This window comes from Xenopus laevis, chromosome 2L (genome assembly GCF_017654675.1).
Source record: "Xenopus laevis strain J_2021 chromosome 2L, Xenopus_laevis_v10.1, whole genome shotgun sequence".
NCBI lineage: Eukaryota > Metazoa > Chordata > Amphibia > Anura > Pipidae > Xenopus > Xenopus laevis.
Window position 1 is genome coordinate 178,682,176 of NC_054373.1, and position 16,251 is coordinate 178,698,426.

At 39.8% G+C, this 16,251-nt stretch overlaps 1 protein-coding gene across 1 annotated transcript in view; it reads left to right on the top strand.

Moving 5' to 3' along the window:
* The window catches only part of tmem135.L (transmembrane protein 135 L homeolog), a 259,711-nt gene that overhangs the window by 230,986 nt on the left and 12,474 nt on the right, over nt 1–16,251 (top strand). Inside the window, 3 exon segments of the mRNA NM_001092072.1 lie at nt 8,516–8,557; nt 8,769–8,900; nt 12,061–12,130. Of these exon segments, the coding sequence (NP_001085541.1) occupies nt 8,516–8,557; nt 8,769–8,900; nt 12,061–12,130 (244 nt within the window).

Below are 16,251 nucleotides of genomic sequence, written 5' to 3' on the forward strand. Positions count from 1 at the left end.
ACATTTTTGCCTGACTTGTTGGTACGTTTAATTAACATACAAAAATAACAAATGTGCCACGGTGCACAGTTTGTCATGTTCCACATAATCGCCAAGGGTAATTGACAGAGGGCTCATTTTTTATCATGTGTGTAGGTGTCAAAATCGAATGAAATTCGTATGTTTCCCACGCTTATCCTATAGAGTTCCGATGCATCTGGCCTGGCAGAGCTGCTTAGAAAGCGACGCATTTTGAATTGGTAAAGATGGCCGTCAGCAGTGCTACAAGATGGTCCATAACCAAATAAAATCTCTGAGCTCAGAAGTGGCTTCTAATATCATTAACCCTATTCAGGAGGGCAGGGGTGCATTATCTTAGACTTAGCTAAGAAGGCTCTTCTGTATAAGTGTGAATGGGAAAAGGTGCATCTCCACCAAGGAATAGACATGCCCTGTAATGGAACAACCCTGAGCTGGAAGGTTCTCAATGATACGTTGCTGCAGGTCCTCCAATGGTATAATAGAGGCATAGCATGAAGCGTCCCTTGGACTCGATTCTGGTAGAGCAGTGGTCCCCAAACAGTGACTCCAAAGCAACAAGGTGTCACCCACCCATTGGATGTTGCTCCTAGTGGCATCAAAGCAGGGTCTTATTTTTGAATACCTGCTTTGGAGGCAAGTTTTGCATAAAAACCAGGTGTACTGCCAAACAGAGTCTCCTGTCGGCTACCAGTCCACATAGGGGCTACCAAGTAGCTAATCACAAGCCATAAATGGCACCCCAGGAACTTTTTTTTATGCTTGTGTTGCTCTTCAACTGTTTTTTTACATAAAAGTGGCTTACGGATGAAAAAGTTTGGAGATCCCTGGGGTATTATTATTATTATTATTATTATTATTATTATTATTATTATTAACAGTGCTTGAATTAATCTGCTTATACAAAGAAATCATGTGCATTACATACATAGAACATGCAGAGTTACATACATAACAACCAGTACTGGTACAAAAGGTGAGATAGGCCCTGTGCAAAAGAGCTTACAATCTATAAAGGGGAAGGGAGTGAGACAAAAGAAGTGAGAGTGGGCAAGATCAGAAATAAGTAGGTGAGAGATGTAGCATATGGTATATATATGGTATATATGGTATTGCATTTAGTAGCTAAACAGAGTAAGTGTAGGCTTCTCTAAATGACTGGAGAGGAGATCTTTAGAAAGCAGAAAGGTTGGGAGAAAGTCGGACAGACTGTGGGATAGAATTCCAGAGGAGGGGTGTAGCCCTTGTAAAGTCTTGAATGTGATCGTGTGAGGAGGTAATGAGAGAAGAGTTGAGGAGCAGGTCAGTAGAGGAGAGTGGTAAGCGGTTATGTATATAAAGATGAGTCCAGAGATGTAGGGAGGGGCAGAGTTATGAAGTACTATGAATGTCCGGGTCATTAGTTTAAATTTTATTCTGAAAGTTAGTGAAAGCCAAAATATTTTCTTGGGTTTTATTAATGCTTAAATGATTCTTTAGTAGACTTAAAGTAGGGATACCCAAATTACTTAAAGATCCCCAGGTCCCAAGGAAACTGGCAATCAGGACTCGTACCTGTATCAGTATTTTGCCTTTATCCATGTACCACAGTTGCCATTTAAAGCAAGAACACAAAGCGGTGCCCTAGGAGCTAATATTGAGCTTTACTGAGCGTTGCTGACAGCGAGAGAGAGAGAGAATAGGAACGTGACATACTTTGTGCAATTGGGGATGGAAGCCTACCCTTACTTTCAGGACGTTCTTTGGAAACCAAAGATTGTAAAAATTGTGAAAGAATTGTGTTTATTGCACTTCTGGGCACGTCAGAAATCTGAGCACTGTGGGACTTTAAACAAGAGCCACCTGACCCACCACTGGGGGAAAGTATAAACGAAACATTCTCCTTATGCTGTGATATATACTGCAATTCCCGCTAAATTACAATACTGACGGTATTGCTGATATTAATCAAGGCTTTTCTATTACTATGGTGAATGGGGACCTCTGCTGGTGATATACTGTATTGCAACAACCAACAAGACGATTCTTCGATTCTTTGTGTGTGTGTGTGTGTGTTTATAAATCTTGAAGATTATTGGACAAAGAACAAAAAAAAAAAATTCTAAAATGTACATAATTACATAATTACACAATTATTGACTTCTAATATCCTTATCGTTTACAGTAGGGGGTACATTATCCCTTATAATACATGAGTGATACTCAGAGTTCCCTGTATAACTCAGCCTGCAGCCTTGTGCCTTTATATGGTCACAGAACAACCCCTCAGTGACTTCTAATATCCTTATCATTTACAGTAGGGGGTACATTATCCCTTATAATACATGAGTGATACTCAGAGTTCCCTGTATAAACTCAGTCTGCAGCCTTGTGCCTTTATATGGTCACAGAACAACCCTCAGTGACTTCTAATATCCTTATTATTTACAGTAGGGGGTACATTATCCCTTATAATACATGAGTGATACTCAGAGTTCCCTGTATAACTCAGCCTGCAGCCTTGTGTCTTTATATGGTCACAGAACAACCCCTCAGTGACTTCTAATATCCTTATCATTTACAGTAGGGGGTACATTATCCCTTATAATACATGAGTGATACTCAAAGTTCCCTGTATAACTCAGCCTGCAGCCTTGTGCCTTTATATGGTCACAGAACAACCCCTCAGTGACTTCTAATATCCTTATCATTTACAGTAGGGGGTAGAGATGTCGCGAACTGTTCGCCGGCGAACTTGTTCGCGCGAACATCGGGTGTTCGCAGCTCGCCGGAAGTTCGCGAACGTCGCGCGACGTTCGCCATTTTGGGTTCGCCATTGTTGGCGCTTTTTTTGCCCTCTCACCCCCAGACCAGCAGGTACATGGCAGCCAATCAGGAAGCTCTCCCCTGGACCACTCCCCTTCCCTATAAAAACCGAAGCCCTGCAGCCGTTTTTTCACTCTGCCTGTGTGTGCTGAAGAGATAGTGTAGGGAGAGAGCTGCTGCCTGTTAGTGATTTCAGGGACAGTTGAAAGTTTGCTGGCTAGTAATCGTTTTGAATACTGCTCTGTTATTGGAGGGACAGAAGTCTGCAGGGGTTTGAGGGACATTTAAGCTTAGGTAGCTTTGCTGGCTAGTAATCTACCTTCTACTGCAGTGCTCTGTATGTAGCTGCAGTGGGCAGCTGTCCTGCTTCTGATCTCATCTGCTGACTGCTGCAATAACAGTAGTCCTTGTAAGGACTGCTTTTATTTATTTTTTTGTTGTTTACTACTACTACTACTACTACTGACTACTATAAGAGCCCAGTGCTATTAGTCTAGCAGTGTTGGGGGAGTGGGACTGGTGTGCTAATCTGCTGCTCCTAGTAGTTCAGCAGCCAAATGGCGAAAAATGACTATTTCAGCATTTATATGGCATATTTTTTCTGGCAACTGTGCTTCAGTGGCTGCGTCCAAAAAAACTGGGCAAACAATGCCTACAAGGTCAACGTATGGCAGTTGTTTAAAGAGAACAGTAGATTACTTAGCCAGCAAAGCTACCTAAGCTAAAATGTCCCTCAAATCCCTGCAGACTTCTGTCCCTCCAATACAGAGCAGTATCAAGCAGATTACTAGCCAGCAACTTACTATCATCTGTCCCTGAAATCACTAACAGCTCTCCCCCTACACTATCTCTTCCAAGCACACACAGGCAGATTTTTCAGATACATTTTTGCCCTTGATCCCCCTCTGGCATGCCACTGTCCAGGTCGTTGCACCCTTTAAACAACTTAAAATCATTTTTCTGGCCAGAAATTTTTTTTTTAGATGTTAAAGTTCGCCTTCCCATTGAAGTCTATGGGGTTCGCGAACCGTTCGCGAACCGCTCGCGTTTGCGAAGTTCGCGAATATGTTCGCGAACTTTTTTTCCGACGTTCGTCCCTAGTAGGGGTACATTCCCTAATAATACACAAGTGTATACTCAGAGAGTTCCCTGTATAACTCAGCCTGCAGCCTTGTGTCTTTAATGGTCACAGAACAACCCCTCAGTGACTTCTAATATCCTTATCATTTACAGTAGGGGTACAATTATCCCTTATAATACATAAGTGATACTCAGAATTCCCTGTATAACTCAGCCTGCAAGCCTTGTGCCTTTATATGGTCACAGAACAACCCCTCAGGTGACTTCTAATATCCTTTATCATTTACAGAGGGGGTACATTACCCTAATAATACACAAGTGATACTCAGAGTTCCCTGTATATACAGCCTGCAGCCTTGTGCCTTTATATGGTCACAGAACAACCTCTCAGTGACTTCTAATATCCTTATCATTTACAGTAGGGGGTAGCATTATCCCTTATAATACATGAGTGATACTCAGAGTTCCTTGTATCACTCAGGCCTGCAGCCTTGTGGCCTTTATATGGTCACAGAACAACCCCTCAGTGACTTCTAATATCCTTATCCTTATCCTTATCTAATATCCATATCCTTATCATTTACAGTAGGGGGTACATTATCCCTTAAGTTCGCTTTAGGGATCCGGATAACTATATGTCTGAAGGTACTGCATCCTCCTCCTCATATCTGTATACGGAGAGGGAACTATCCCAGAGTGATTCGGAGAGGAACCAGACGACAGGAGCCTCACGATTACAGGAGGCCCCTTTAGACAGGGATCGAGTCAGACGCGGAGTCAGCCGGGTGCGGTGGACGCAAGAGGCCTGGATGCGAAACAAAAACAAAAAGAAATACAACGACAAACATCACTGAACCGGGATATGGAACAAGCACTATATGATTCACATAACAATGTGATGCAATTTATCGAGATATGTATTAACTGACATTGAAATCAAAGTTTTGGAACTATGGTTTGAGTTTTGTCCCGGACCATGGGCATGCGTACTTTTGACACTATTCTGGACATTAATAATTTCATCCGTAAACTAAACCTTAAAAAGACCACTATAATTCTAGCAGCTTATTTATAGACGGGCAGTCAGGGATGTTGTCAACGGGGGACACCTTGAATCTGGATGATGTGAATAACACTACTGGATGCCAATGATATTGTAGCAGCGTACCGGACCAGACTAATGATAACATAGAATTTTCTTTTGATGATTTTTGTACCGCTTAATGATATGGAGGATTTGTTGTTAGATTCCTCGAGGGAGTAATGATCATGTCGCTCATACTAAGTTGTGCAACAAGTCAGGTTTTACCCCTATTCAGAGTAGAGGCATGCATATTGATATGTTTCAGAAATTGGTTATTGGTGATTTGTCGAAATATAAAAGGCAAGAAAAATACTAACAATAACCTTGATAGGAAGGAGTTAAAAGCAATCGCTGATTTGAAAGCTAACAAATCTATTGTAGTGAAAAGTGCTGACAAGGTAGGCTCAGTGGTAGTTTTGGACTCTGACTACTATATATCCGAGGCCATGAGACAGCTTCAAGATACTAACACTTATGAGCCACTTGATCATGATCCCACTAACAGATTTAGATCTGCCCTCCGTGGCCTTCTAGATTGGGCCAAAAGTGAGTCCATACTTAATGAAAAAGAATTTGTATATCTTGGATGCAACGACTCCACGCATTCCTATATTTCACTGGTTGCCCAAAGTACACAAAAGTACATCTAATGTACAGGGTCGACCTAATAAGTGTCGGGCATAGGCTCTCTCAATGAACACCTGTCAGAGTATGTAGACCGTTTGTTGCTTCCGATTGTGTTGGGCTTACACAGCTACCTCAGAGATAGTACGGATTGGTATTAACAAATTTTGTAATACGACTTGGAAGTCTTCCTTTTTGTGGGTCACGATGGATGTGGGCAGCACTTTATTCCTCCATAGATCATATATTGGGCACATCAGCTGTCCGTTTTGGCTAGACCACACGAACCTTTACTCAGAAATACAGAACGATTTTCTCTTGCGTTCCTTGCACTATCTCCTGAATACTAACTATTTTATGTTTAATGGTTCCTATTACCTCCAGAGAAGAGGCGCTGCGATGGGTGCTCGGTTTGCCCCTTCGTATGCCAATCTTTTCATGGGGTGGTGGGAACGTTTATTCATTTATGGTGAAGGCAACCCTTACCGTACTCAAATAGTTAAGTACTACAGGTACATTGACGATCTGATCCTAGTATGGGATGGTGATGTCTCTTCAGTGGAGGCTTTTGCAAAATATTGCAATAGCACAAATTGCGGTATTTCCTTTACTTGTGACCAAAATCCTGCACATATATCATTTTTGGATATTACCTTTTTGATTGATAATGGGCAAGGTAGTTACTGATTTATACCGCAAACCAATCACACGCAATACTCTATTGCATGCGGCTAGTTGTCATCCTTCCAATGTGATACGGGGGGTCCCTGTAGGACAGTTCCTGCGTCTCCGCAGGATCTGTTACCTCATGGGACTCATTCAATGATCAGGCCATGCTTCTGTGGGATCGTTTCGTCCAGAGGGTTACCCCTTTTGGGATATCAAGAGAGCTTATGACAGGGCCGTGGGTACAAGCCGCGAGGATCTTCTGACTGTGAACAACACAATAAGATCCAATAGATATTATCGAAACAAACAGAGACCCAAAAGACCCCCAGATGAGGCATCAGGCGAGATTGATAGTTTCCCTCGCATAATTACTACCCTACTCACATGATAGTTCATTGTCCGCAGAACAATTGAAAAAACATTGGAGAATTTTGAAATTGGACCCTAATCTTAAGGATATCTTACCTTCACGTCCACAATTTACATATAAGAGAGGCTCCAGTTTTGGGGTCTATTTTATCTCCCAGTTTATTTGTGGATCCAAGGTTACAGAAACCCACACACTGGTTAGATGTCAAGGGCTGTTACAGGTGTGGGGTTACTCGCTGTGGAGCTTGCACATATATGAAAACATCTAAGGACTTTGTAGTAATAATGGGCCCCCGCAGGTTCAAAATAGATTTCTATGCTAATTGTGCAACCAAAAATGTTATCTATCTCATTACGTGTCAGTGTGGCCTGCAGTATATAGGAAAAACCATAAGACCCATTTCGGAAACGCATTTCTTGAACATTTGGGTTGTGTGTCACGGCGTGATCACAGTTCTGCAGTTGCTAAACACCTATTGGAACATCATAATGGCAATTTATGCCTTTATTTTCAGGTCATAGATAGAGTTGTTCCGGGGGTCCGTAAGGGAGAAACGGAGACCTTACTTCTGAGGAAGGAGTCCTTCTGGATCTATAAATTATGCACGGTTGCACCAAAAGGATTAAACAGAGAATGGGAACTAAATTGTTTTGTGGACTAAGATAGATGCCCAAATTATTTATTATTTATTTTTTATTTTTTATTTTTCTAACTAATTACCATCATGACTACTATTATTACTTTTGGCTAACATTATAGTTCGAGTTCCCTACCCAATTGTGCTCGTGTCGATCTTTCCCTGTTCTTATGTGGCTCTCAAGAACATCCTGTCGTAAAAGCTATTAGTCACCTATACATATATGTTTCATTGGTAGTTCATATCTGTTCCTTGGCTTTTCTTGTGTTGTGACTTTGTTTCTTATCTTTAGCTTAACTGTTCAGGTTTTCATTTTTGTATCTATTTTGTTACCAGTAACTGATAAGACATTTACATTCCCTTGGGGAGTTGCAACATTTTCAAATATGTATACTTTGTTATCTTCTTTGAGGATCCCATATATTATATAACATCGATTCGGCCAATGTTTCTCTCACTGCACTTACTATTACCATATTATTATTAGTCATTACTACCATTAGTTTGGTGGGCCCTTTTTTGATTTAAATTGATTTGGTCAAATTTAATTTAATTTATAATTATTTAATATATGGTTTAGGACCCAATTTTCCAGAACTAATTTGGATTTGAGTTTAGCATATTATTTTTCACATTCATATTAATTTTATTGGCCAAATAAAACTCTAATGTCTGGACCATTCCCTGTAATTAATTAATAATTACTATTACCATCATTATTATTATGATCGTTATATATTTTCAATACAACTTATATCTTTATCTATATTATAGCTTATATGCAATAACGTGATCTTTTAATTGGTGAATTCATTCTTTTATTGGGTGTTGTCTATAAAGTTGTTGTTTCACGGGGAGGTGCTTGAGCTTCTGATGAAGTGACGTATTGGGTCACGAAACGCGTCAAGCTACACTCACCCTGCCTGCTTGTACTGTCAATTTTAAGGATTTCATTAAAGTTTATCTGTTTTAACCTATCTTCTGGTTCCACCGCTTTTGATGACCTTCCGGACGCCACCCTCCTTCCCACTTTCAGTGCCTGCTTCTATATGACTATTATTATGTTTATATAAATACATTATTCTGAGTGATACTGTTTTGTCCTAGTTATATTGTTCATACTAGAGGGGAGGTGTATTATTCTCTATATATATATATGTGTGTGTGTGTGTGTATATATATAGTTATGTTTCCAATTGGAACTAAAGCAAAGCTGTTTCTTCTGCAGGTGCAGGGATGGTCTAAAAGGATTCGCTTTTTCAGCGCTTAAGTAAGTAGAAAAGGGAAGGGAATGCTACAGCCCTTTAGATTTAATCGAACTCCAGTAGTCTCAACAGATGACAGACAGGGGGTGGAGGGAGTTGTAATTTAATAGTTGGATGGCTACAGGCTAATGGCATTCCTGAAAATCAGATCTGGATAACAGGGTTCTGGATGAGGGATCCTGTAGCTGTAGTTGATATTATTCCTACTCTGTGTAGGTTCATCGTGGGAAAGGAGGAAATCCCAGCACACGCCTTGTTGCCGGAGAACATGTATGTCAAAGCCGAGCAGAAGAGCAAAGAGCATAGAGGGCTCTCCAGGAACAGTCTCAAGAGGCTCATGGATATCATGTAAGTTCCCGCCATCTTTTCCTTGACTTTGGATCTGGAGTTTCCAGTCCTTCACCCTGGGGATGTTTCCTATCTCTCATATGAATTCAAGTTTCTTGCAACGAAGGAGATTATTTACCCTATTCATCAGTAGATTTTATCTAAGAAGGGTTACAGTGCAGGGGTGGTGGTTGCGCCGGTGACCCAGCATTTCCAGTCTCCCACATCTTTAAAGGTGGACAATGGTAATAAATTAGAAAATAGTAGAGATTTGTTTGTGTAAAATGGGGTGTTTTGGCATTGTTTATGGCAGATGCTTAAAATGTTGATGTAAACATCTCCTCCACTTTGCCTTCCAGCATTTTCTATAGGCTTCCCCTTCATTTAAAAGGCTAGACACATATGATAAGCACCTAACTGTAATCCTAGGGGTATCCAGAAGAGTATGTCAGCATGAACCCCAATATCTCACCCTTAGAGACCCCCCTATATTTAGACCATTTGGGAAGTTCCAAGTGTAGAAAATCTTCTCTAGATGTTCCCAAACTGTAGGTCTCAAGATGGAGGAATGACAGCTAGGACAAGAATTAGGGTTAGGAGGTAAGGCCATACTTTTCATAATAACTCTGAAATACCTATATGACCCCCTACCTGAACCATTTATTTGAGTATTGGTAGCCAGGCACCAATGGGACACCCTTTGGGATGCCCATTTCATTAACAAACTGATGTTGGGGGTGGTTTAGGACTGGTGTCCAACAAACCCATTATCCCAACTTTCATGGTGTAGGGGGGTTGTCAAATATTGACACACTAAGCCCTAGTGGTGTTGGTATCTTGAGGGGATCAAGCCCCATCTCTAGCTATACCTCCTTATTCCCTGGCCAGCCCTGTATTTCTAATCCCTTTACACCATCAGTGAGTTCTGCCGAATATGATTCACTTTCTAAATATTCTGCTCGAAACCCTTGACAGCCCCTGTGACACTTGGCAGGCTCTATCAATGCGGAATATTTGTCTTATTATTCACTGCCAGTATCTGCCTGCCAGTGTCAGAGCCAAGGATTTGATGGGTATATCCTTAGTAAAAGAGACAGCTTGTAGTCTGTTTAGACATTGGGAACTGACAGATAAAAGCTCACACAATATGAAAGAACAAGGGAACCAAACACATGCAACACGTTTTACATACAAATTGGAAACATCCTTTACAAAACTCCTTTACCAAAAGAAAGGAAGAGTTTTAAGGCCAATCTACAGATGCTCTGTAGATATTTGTAGAGTTTTACTCCATCTCTGGTCTCCACACACTATGGGGGTTATTGATCAAAATCCGAAAAGATCTCATTTATTTCTAAAATATACTCCGACCAAATCCACATGAGTTATATTCCCTTATTTATCAATACATTTTCCTGGAAATTTCCTAAAAAATCATAACAAATTTGGATCGTACAATTTTTTTGGGATTTTATGGCCAAGAACTATGAAGACTTTGGATTATTGCATGAAACCCAACGCAGATCAGGATATCTTGGGGACTTCTCCCATTGACTTATATACAACCTCGGCAGGTCTGAGATGTCTGTTTTTCAGATTCAGACTTTTTCCATCCTCGGGGTATAATAAATCCCAAAAAAATTTGAGGTTTGTTTTTTTCATTAAAAATTTGGATTTTATAGTAAAAAAAACCCTGAAATATTCTCAGTTTTTGCCATTCAGACTTTAATAAATAACCCCTTTAATGTTCCATGGTGAATATTTTTCCTGGGTTTCCATCTCCTTAAATTCATGGTTCTCTACATTATGGAAAAACCTTTTATCCGGAAAAACTAAAATTCTAATATTTACTGAACTCGCATTTTAAGATCTATCTACTGAAAAAAAATCAATTCAGTTGATATCTATCTGTTGAAATCTATCAATTGAAAAACTTGAGAAATGGAGAAAAATCAGCAGTTGAATCCTGGTGAGCTTCAAAAGAAATTCAGTAGGATGTCTATTGTCAAAATTCAAGCTTATTTTGTTTGTCAAATCCTTTTAAAAATTTGTACAGAGATTTTAAAAGTTTTAACTAATTTAATTCAATTTGTTTTTTTATAAATATTCTATTGAATATACTATTGCGTTTTGCTAATTTTCAAATTTGGGTTTTTCTGAAAATAAAAAATAATATAAAATCTTGAAAGTGATATTTAGTAAAAATAAGCAATGAATTAAAACACCATAATACATGGCGATGCTATATGTTATAGCAAATCAAAACATTTGGAGAGGCACACAGACACTCTACATGAGGTTTAAAATACTAATTCTCCATTGGAAAATCCTTAACAGTTTTTTCTGGGAATAAAAATATTTTATATTTTTTTAAGGGGATTTTCACCTAACTTTTTCTTGCACGATAAAAGAAAATTTGCTGTGGCTCTCCAATAGTTGTTCTTTCGAACTTTCCAATAGTTGTAAAATCAGTAACAGGTAAGGGATCTGTTATCTGGAAACTCATCCAGAAAGTTTAGAATTGCAAAAAGGCCATTTCCCATAGACTCCTTTTTATCCATATTTTTTAAAAATAATTTTCTTTTTCTCTGTAATAATAAAACAGTCGCTTGTACTTGATCCCAACTAAGATATAATGAATCCGTATTGGAAGCAAAACCAGCCTGTTGGGTTTAATTAATTTAATTGTTTTCTAGTAGACTTAAGGTATGAAGATCCAAATTAGAGAAAGATCCATTATCTAAAAAATCCCAGGTCCCAAGTATTCTGGATAACAGGTCCCATACCTGTATTACTTTTAAACAGTTGCTGTGTTTTGACTATCCCTTAATGATTGGCTCTCCTAGGCCCAAGTCTTTGTAGCCTTCCCATCTGTTTATCCAAACTACATTGTGGAGGCATATCCAGACCCTTCTCAACCTGTTGATGGGGATCTTCAAGTTACTGTGGCCCCAGCTAAATCCATTTATTTCCTCCCTACAACCAAAACTTTCAGGAAGATGAAGTTTTTTCAGTGGATCTTCTGTCCCTCTCTCCTTGATTCCTTAAATTAGTATTTGAATGTCCAAGTTTGGGTTTGTTTTTGGGATAATTTCTCCCTGTTTATTCTGGAGTCACCAGATCATGGCATCTTTGTGTGTTCAGTAAATGCATTTTTAACTACTCATGACTTTGTGTTTAGATGCAAACATGGACCAAGGCACAGATGTTGCAAACATTATGAAGACAACTGCATCTCTTACTGCATTAAGGTGAGCCTGGGGGGTGTCCAACCAACACAAGGGGGAAACCAGCTAAATGGTAACAAGATGTACGGGGAGCCGTGCCAAATACGGATAATGTTTTGCTTTGAAAACTCGTGTTTGAGTAATTGGTCTAAGCTTTCATGTTGTCTCAAGGTTCTCAAGCCAACAATCTGCTGTAAGCATGAGAATATTATGGACGGTAATTGAGATTAGGCATTTAATCAATCACGTTAATTAGCAATATAAATAACACAACGTGAACTCTTGAACTTACTTTTTGTCTGTATTTGGTGAAAAAATTAATTACTGCTTTTCATTTTTGAGGTTTGTTTTTTTCTACATGCTACAAATATGTTCTGTTGACCTCGGATAGGATTTTTTTTCCTTCCAGCTTGCCAAGTCTTCATTGATCATCATTTATTATACCTTTAATATAGTTTATCCTGCTCTTGTTGGCTTGTTACTACTATGTGTTATGCGTGTCTAATCATAATGTGTATACCATGTGTATTACGAAAGAGCAGTGTTATGGACAGAATCCCAAGACCAGAACTAACACCAAGGTCCCGGTCACTGCTCACTCTTCCACCTTTCGCCTTTTGCTTCGTGAGGAGCTCTCCGCTACTCTTATGCTGCCAGGTCTTAATGCGAGAGACCCAAGGAGAGAATTCTGGGCAGGCAAGGAAACCGTCCATTTGCAACAGGAATGGAGAACAAGGAGCGTGGTCATGGGTCAGGCCGGGTCGATAACAATCAGGAGAAGCAGTACAATTACTGGAGACATGAGAGTAGTCGAGGTCACAGGCCGGGTTAAAAAACCAAAGAGGAACGCAGTACACATCCGAATCCAAAGAGTGATCAAGAACAGGCTAGGGTCAGGTCAGGCAGCAAGCTTGAGAAGGCCAGGGACAGGCAGGGTCAAGAACAAGGATGACACAATATATAAGCACACCCAGAACTATGAAGATAGACCTACATTGGGAAATGAGTTATTTCCTGTGGTCCCTTTAAATATTTAAATATCCCACCAACCGCAATGACGTCACGCACATAGACACACGCTTCAAACCCAAAAACATTGTGCAGAAGAGGACTAGCTCTGCGGGTGCCCCTGCCGGCCCACTGGATCATCAGGTATTCTCACCATCAGTCTATCAGTGATAGATAAAGTTCTGTTCTGTTTAATATTGTATGTTGACAAAGAAAGGCCCAATTATTTTTTATATAAGAGAAGAGTCTCTCTGGCCAACTGAGGCCTATTTCTTGGTTGGGTGTCTTCTGTGCACCAAGATGGCTGCTGGTAAGTCTTTTGGTGCCTGCATTAGACATGTCTTTTCTGATGAGGCTGCATTTGAGATGGACACTCAGAATAAAGCCTACTTGAGCATGTATGGAGTCATCATCTCAACAGGTTGAAGACTGAATTATACTTTTATGTTATCAGTTCACGGGACTAGCAAATTAATACTCAATGGCAACCCAGGTGGATGTTAAAAAACAGCACATATCCAACAGAATCATTTAATATGAAGCTCTTCATTGCGCTTGAATGAACTGGGGCTGAAGCTAATGGAATTTGACTCAAGGACCCAAGGAGCCAAGGAGAACATAGGCAAGAGAATGTTAGACTGAATTATACTTTTGTATTATCAGTTCATGGGACTAGCAATTTACTACTCAATGGCCACCCAGGTGGATGTTGCATTTGAGATGGACACTCAGAAGAAAGCCTACTTGAGCATGTATGGAGTCATCATCTCAACAGGTAGAAGACTGAATTATACTTTCATGTTATCAGTTCATGGGACTCGCAATTTAATACACGATGGCCACCCAGGTGGATTTAAAAAAAAAGCACATATACCAACTGAATAATTTAATTCAAAGCTTTTCATTGAGCTTGAATGAACTGGGGCTGAAGCCGTTGGGGGTTCACCCAAGGAGAACATAAGCAAGATAATTTTAGGAGACCCAAAGAGAGAGAGAGATAGAAAGAGAGAGAGGTTGAGGAAGGGATCATTTCTAGGTTGTTGAATGGGATCATGTGGAGGTGTCTATGAAGTTTATCCAGAGGTATAGTGCAAAGTATCTTAATTCTATAACTCATGTTGATCAGTTTAATAATTTAATAGTCCAATTACCACATATCCCATATACACCCTGTGTTCGTTGTCTCCATAACATTTTTTGTTAAAGGGGTGGTTCACCTTTTAATTAACTTTTAATATGTTATAGAATGACTAATTCTAAGCAACTTTTCAATGTTTTATAGTTTTTGGATTATTTGCCTTCTTCTTCTGACTCTTTCCAGCTTTCAAATGGGAGTCACTGACCCCATCTAAAAAAACAAATGCTCTGTCAGACTACAAATGTATTGTTATTGCTACTTTTTATTGCTCATCTTTCTATTCAGGCCTCTCCTATTCATATTCCAGTCTCCCATTGAAATGAATGCATGGTTGCTAGTGTAATTTGGACCCTAGCAACCAGATTGCTGAAATTACAAACTGGAGAGTTTCTGAATAAAAAGCTATATAACTCAAAAACAACAAATATCATACTAAAGGTTAACAACCCCTGTAGAGGATCTGTAGCGCAGAGGTCAAAAGCATGAACATAATGGCAGTCCCAGGCGATTCTGTTGCCTCCCAGTAATTAATAGCTCCAAGGGCAGTTAACAAAATCACACCCCTCTAATTTTAACAGTAATCTACTGGAATGGATATCCACCCTTGTCCTGGGTGCCAAAGGTCTTTGGCCTCACTCTGCTAATTTTTTTCTTTTTTGGTTCAGCTATTAAAGGAGAAGGAAAGGTATTTGTACTTGGGGTGTCAAAAGTTCAAACAAAAGTGCCTTTCTTTCTCCTTTAAGGCTTAGAAAGCATGGTGGCAATAAGGACTGGACAGGCAAAGTTTAAGCCTTTAATAAATAGAAGACAAAGACTGTCAAAGCAAAATATCCAATTCTGTAAATGTGGATAAAAGAAGCAGGTAGGCTGTTTGTAGGTGCCAAGGCCCTGTGTAGACACACCAGTATTACCTTTACTTAAGGTTGTCATCGGAAGGTGACAGAGGAGAGATTTATGTATGATTGGACCTATATGTGTGCTATTTAGGTAAAGACCACTTCAGGGTCATCTACAAGGTGCAAATCAGGGTGCAACGAGCATAAAACCTGCATGTGCCCCAGGAATATGGTTCTGTCTGCAGTGTTTTCTTGCCCCTACCTTCCCATCCCCTGACTTACAAGTCCTTCAGAAGCCACACATTAGTACAGTCATATCATTTACTCATTAAATTATATGGCAGAAAAAAGGGAGCCACCAAAGCAGCAGATGACATTGTACCTTGAGAGGTGGCAGTTTCTTTGTTTGGATAAACTGACAAGCTCATACCCAAATGCTATTATAGAACATTGCCGTGGATTCCAGCTCTGAACATGTGAAAGAGATTTTGTGCAGAGAAGATGGATTTGGCAGAGAATGAGATGTTTTGATACATTTGCTGTAATCTCCCATGACACAGAGTGTCGGGATGTTGAGTAACATGACATGAAGCATATGCTAAACAAATCCCAAGAAGGATATTTTATTTTCTTGGCTAAAGGCCTACGATTTGATAGCTCCCAGATCATTCCAGGTGTAGATACTGAAAATGCAAAAACCAGTCTAGAAAATCGACTGGGTTCAGTTTTTAAAGTGAAAGGTTCATGATTTTTATAGAGAACGGAAAGATAGAGCATGTGTTATAGCTACAAGTATCATCCCACGTTTGCCTGTGTTTCTCCAGGTGGACTTGTTTCCTTCCATACAATGCTGAGTTCATTGGCTTCTGATCAAACTGACCCATTATATGTGGATCAATAATAAACTGACCTTCTGGAATCCCACTGGAACACTAGAGAATGAGGGGTAGTCTGATGTTCCTACTTTCTTCTTACGTCTCTATTGTTGACCTAGTTGTTATGTTTTGGTAGCCGAGGATGAGTAGAGTATAACAGTGCTAATGTAAAAGTCACATTTTGCAGTATTTGATTCAAATTGTACAGTCACTGTACAGTCATTGGATCCTTTAAGTAACTGACCAGTCTCAGGGCAGGTGCAACAAGTGGATCTTTTGCTAAGTATT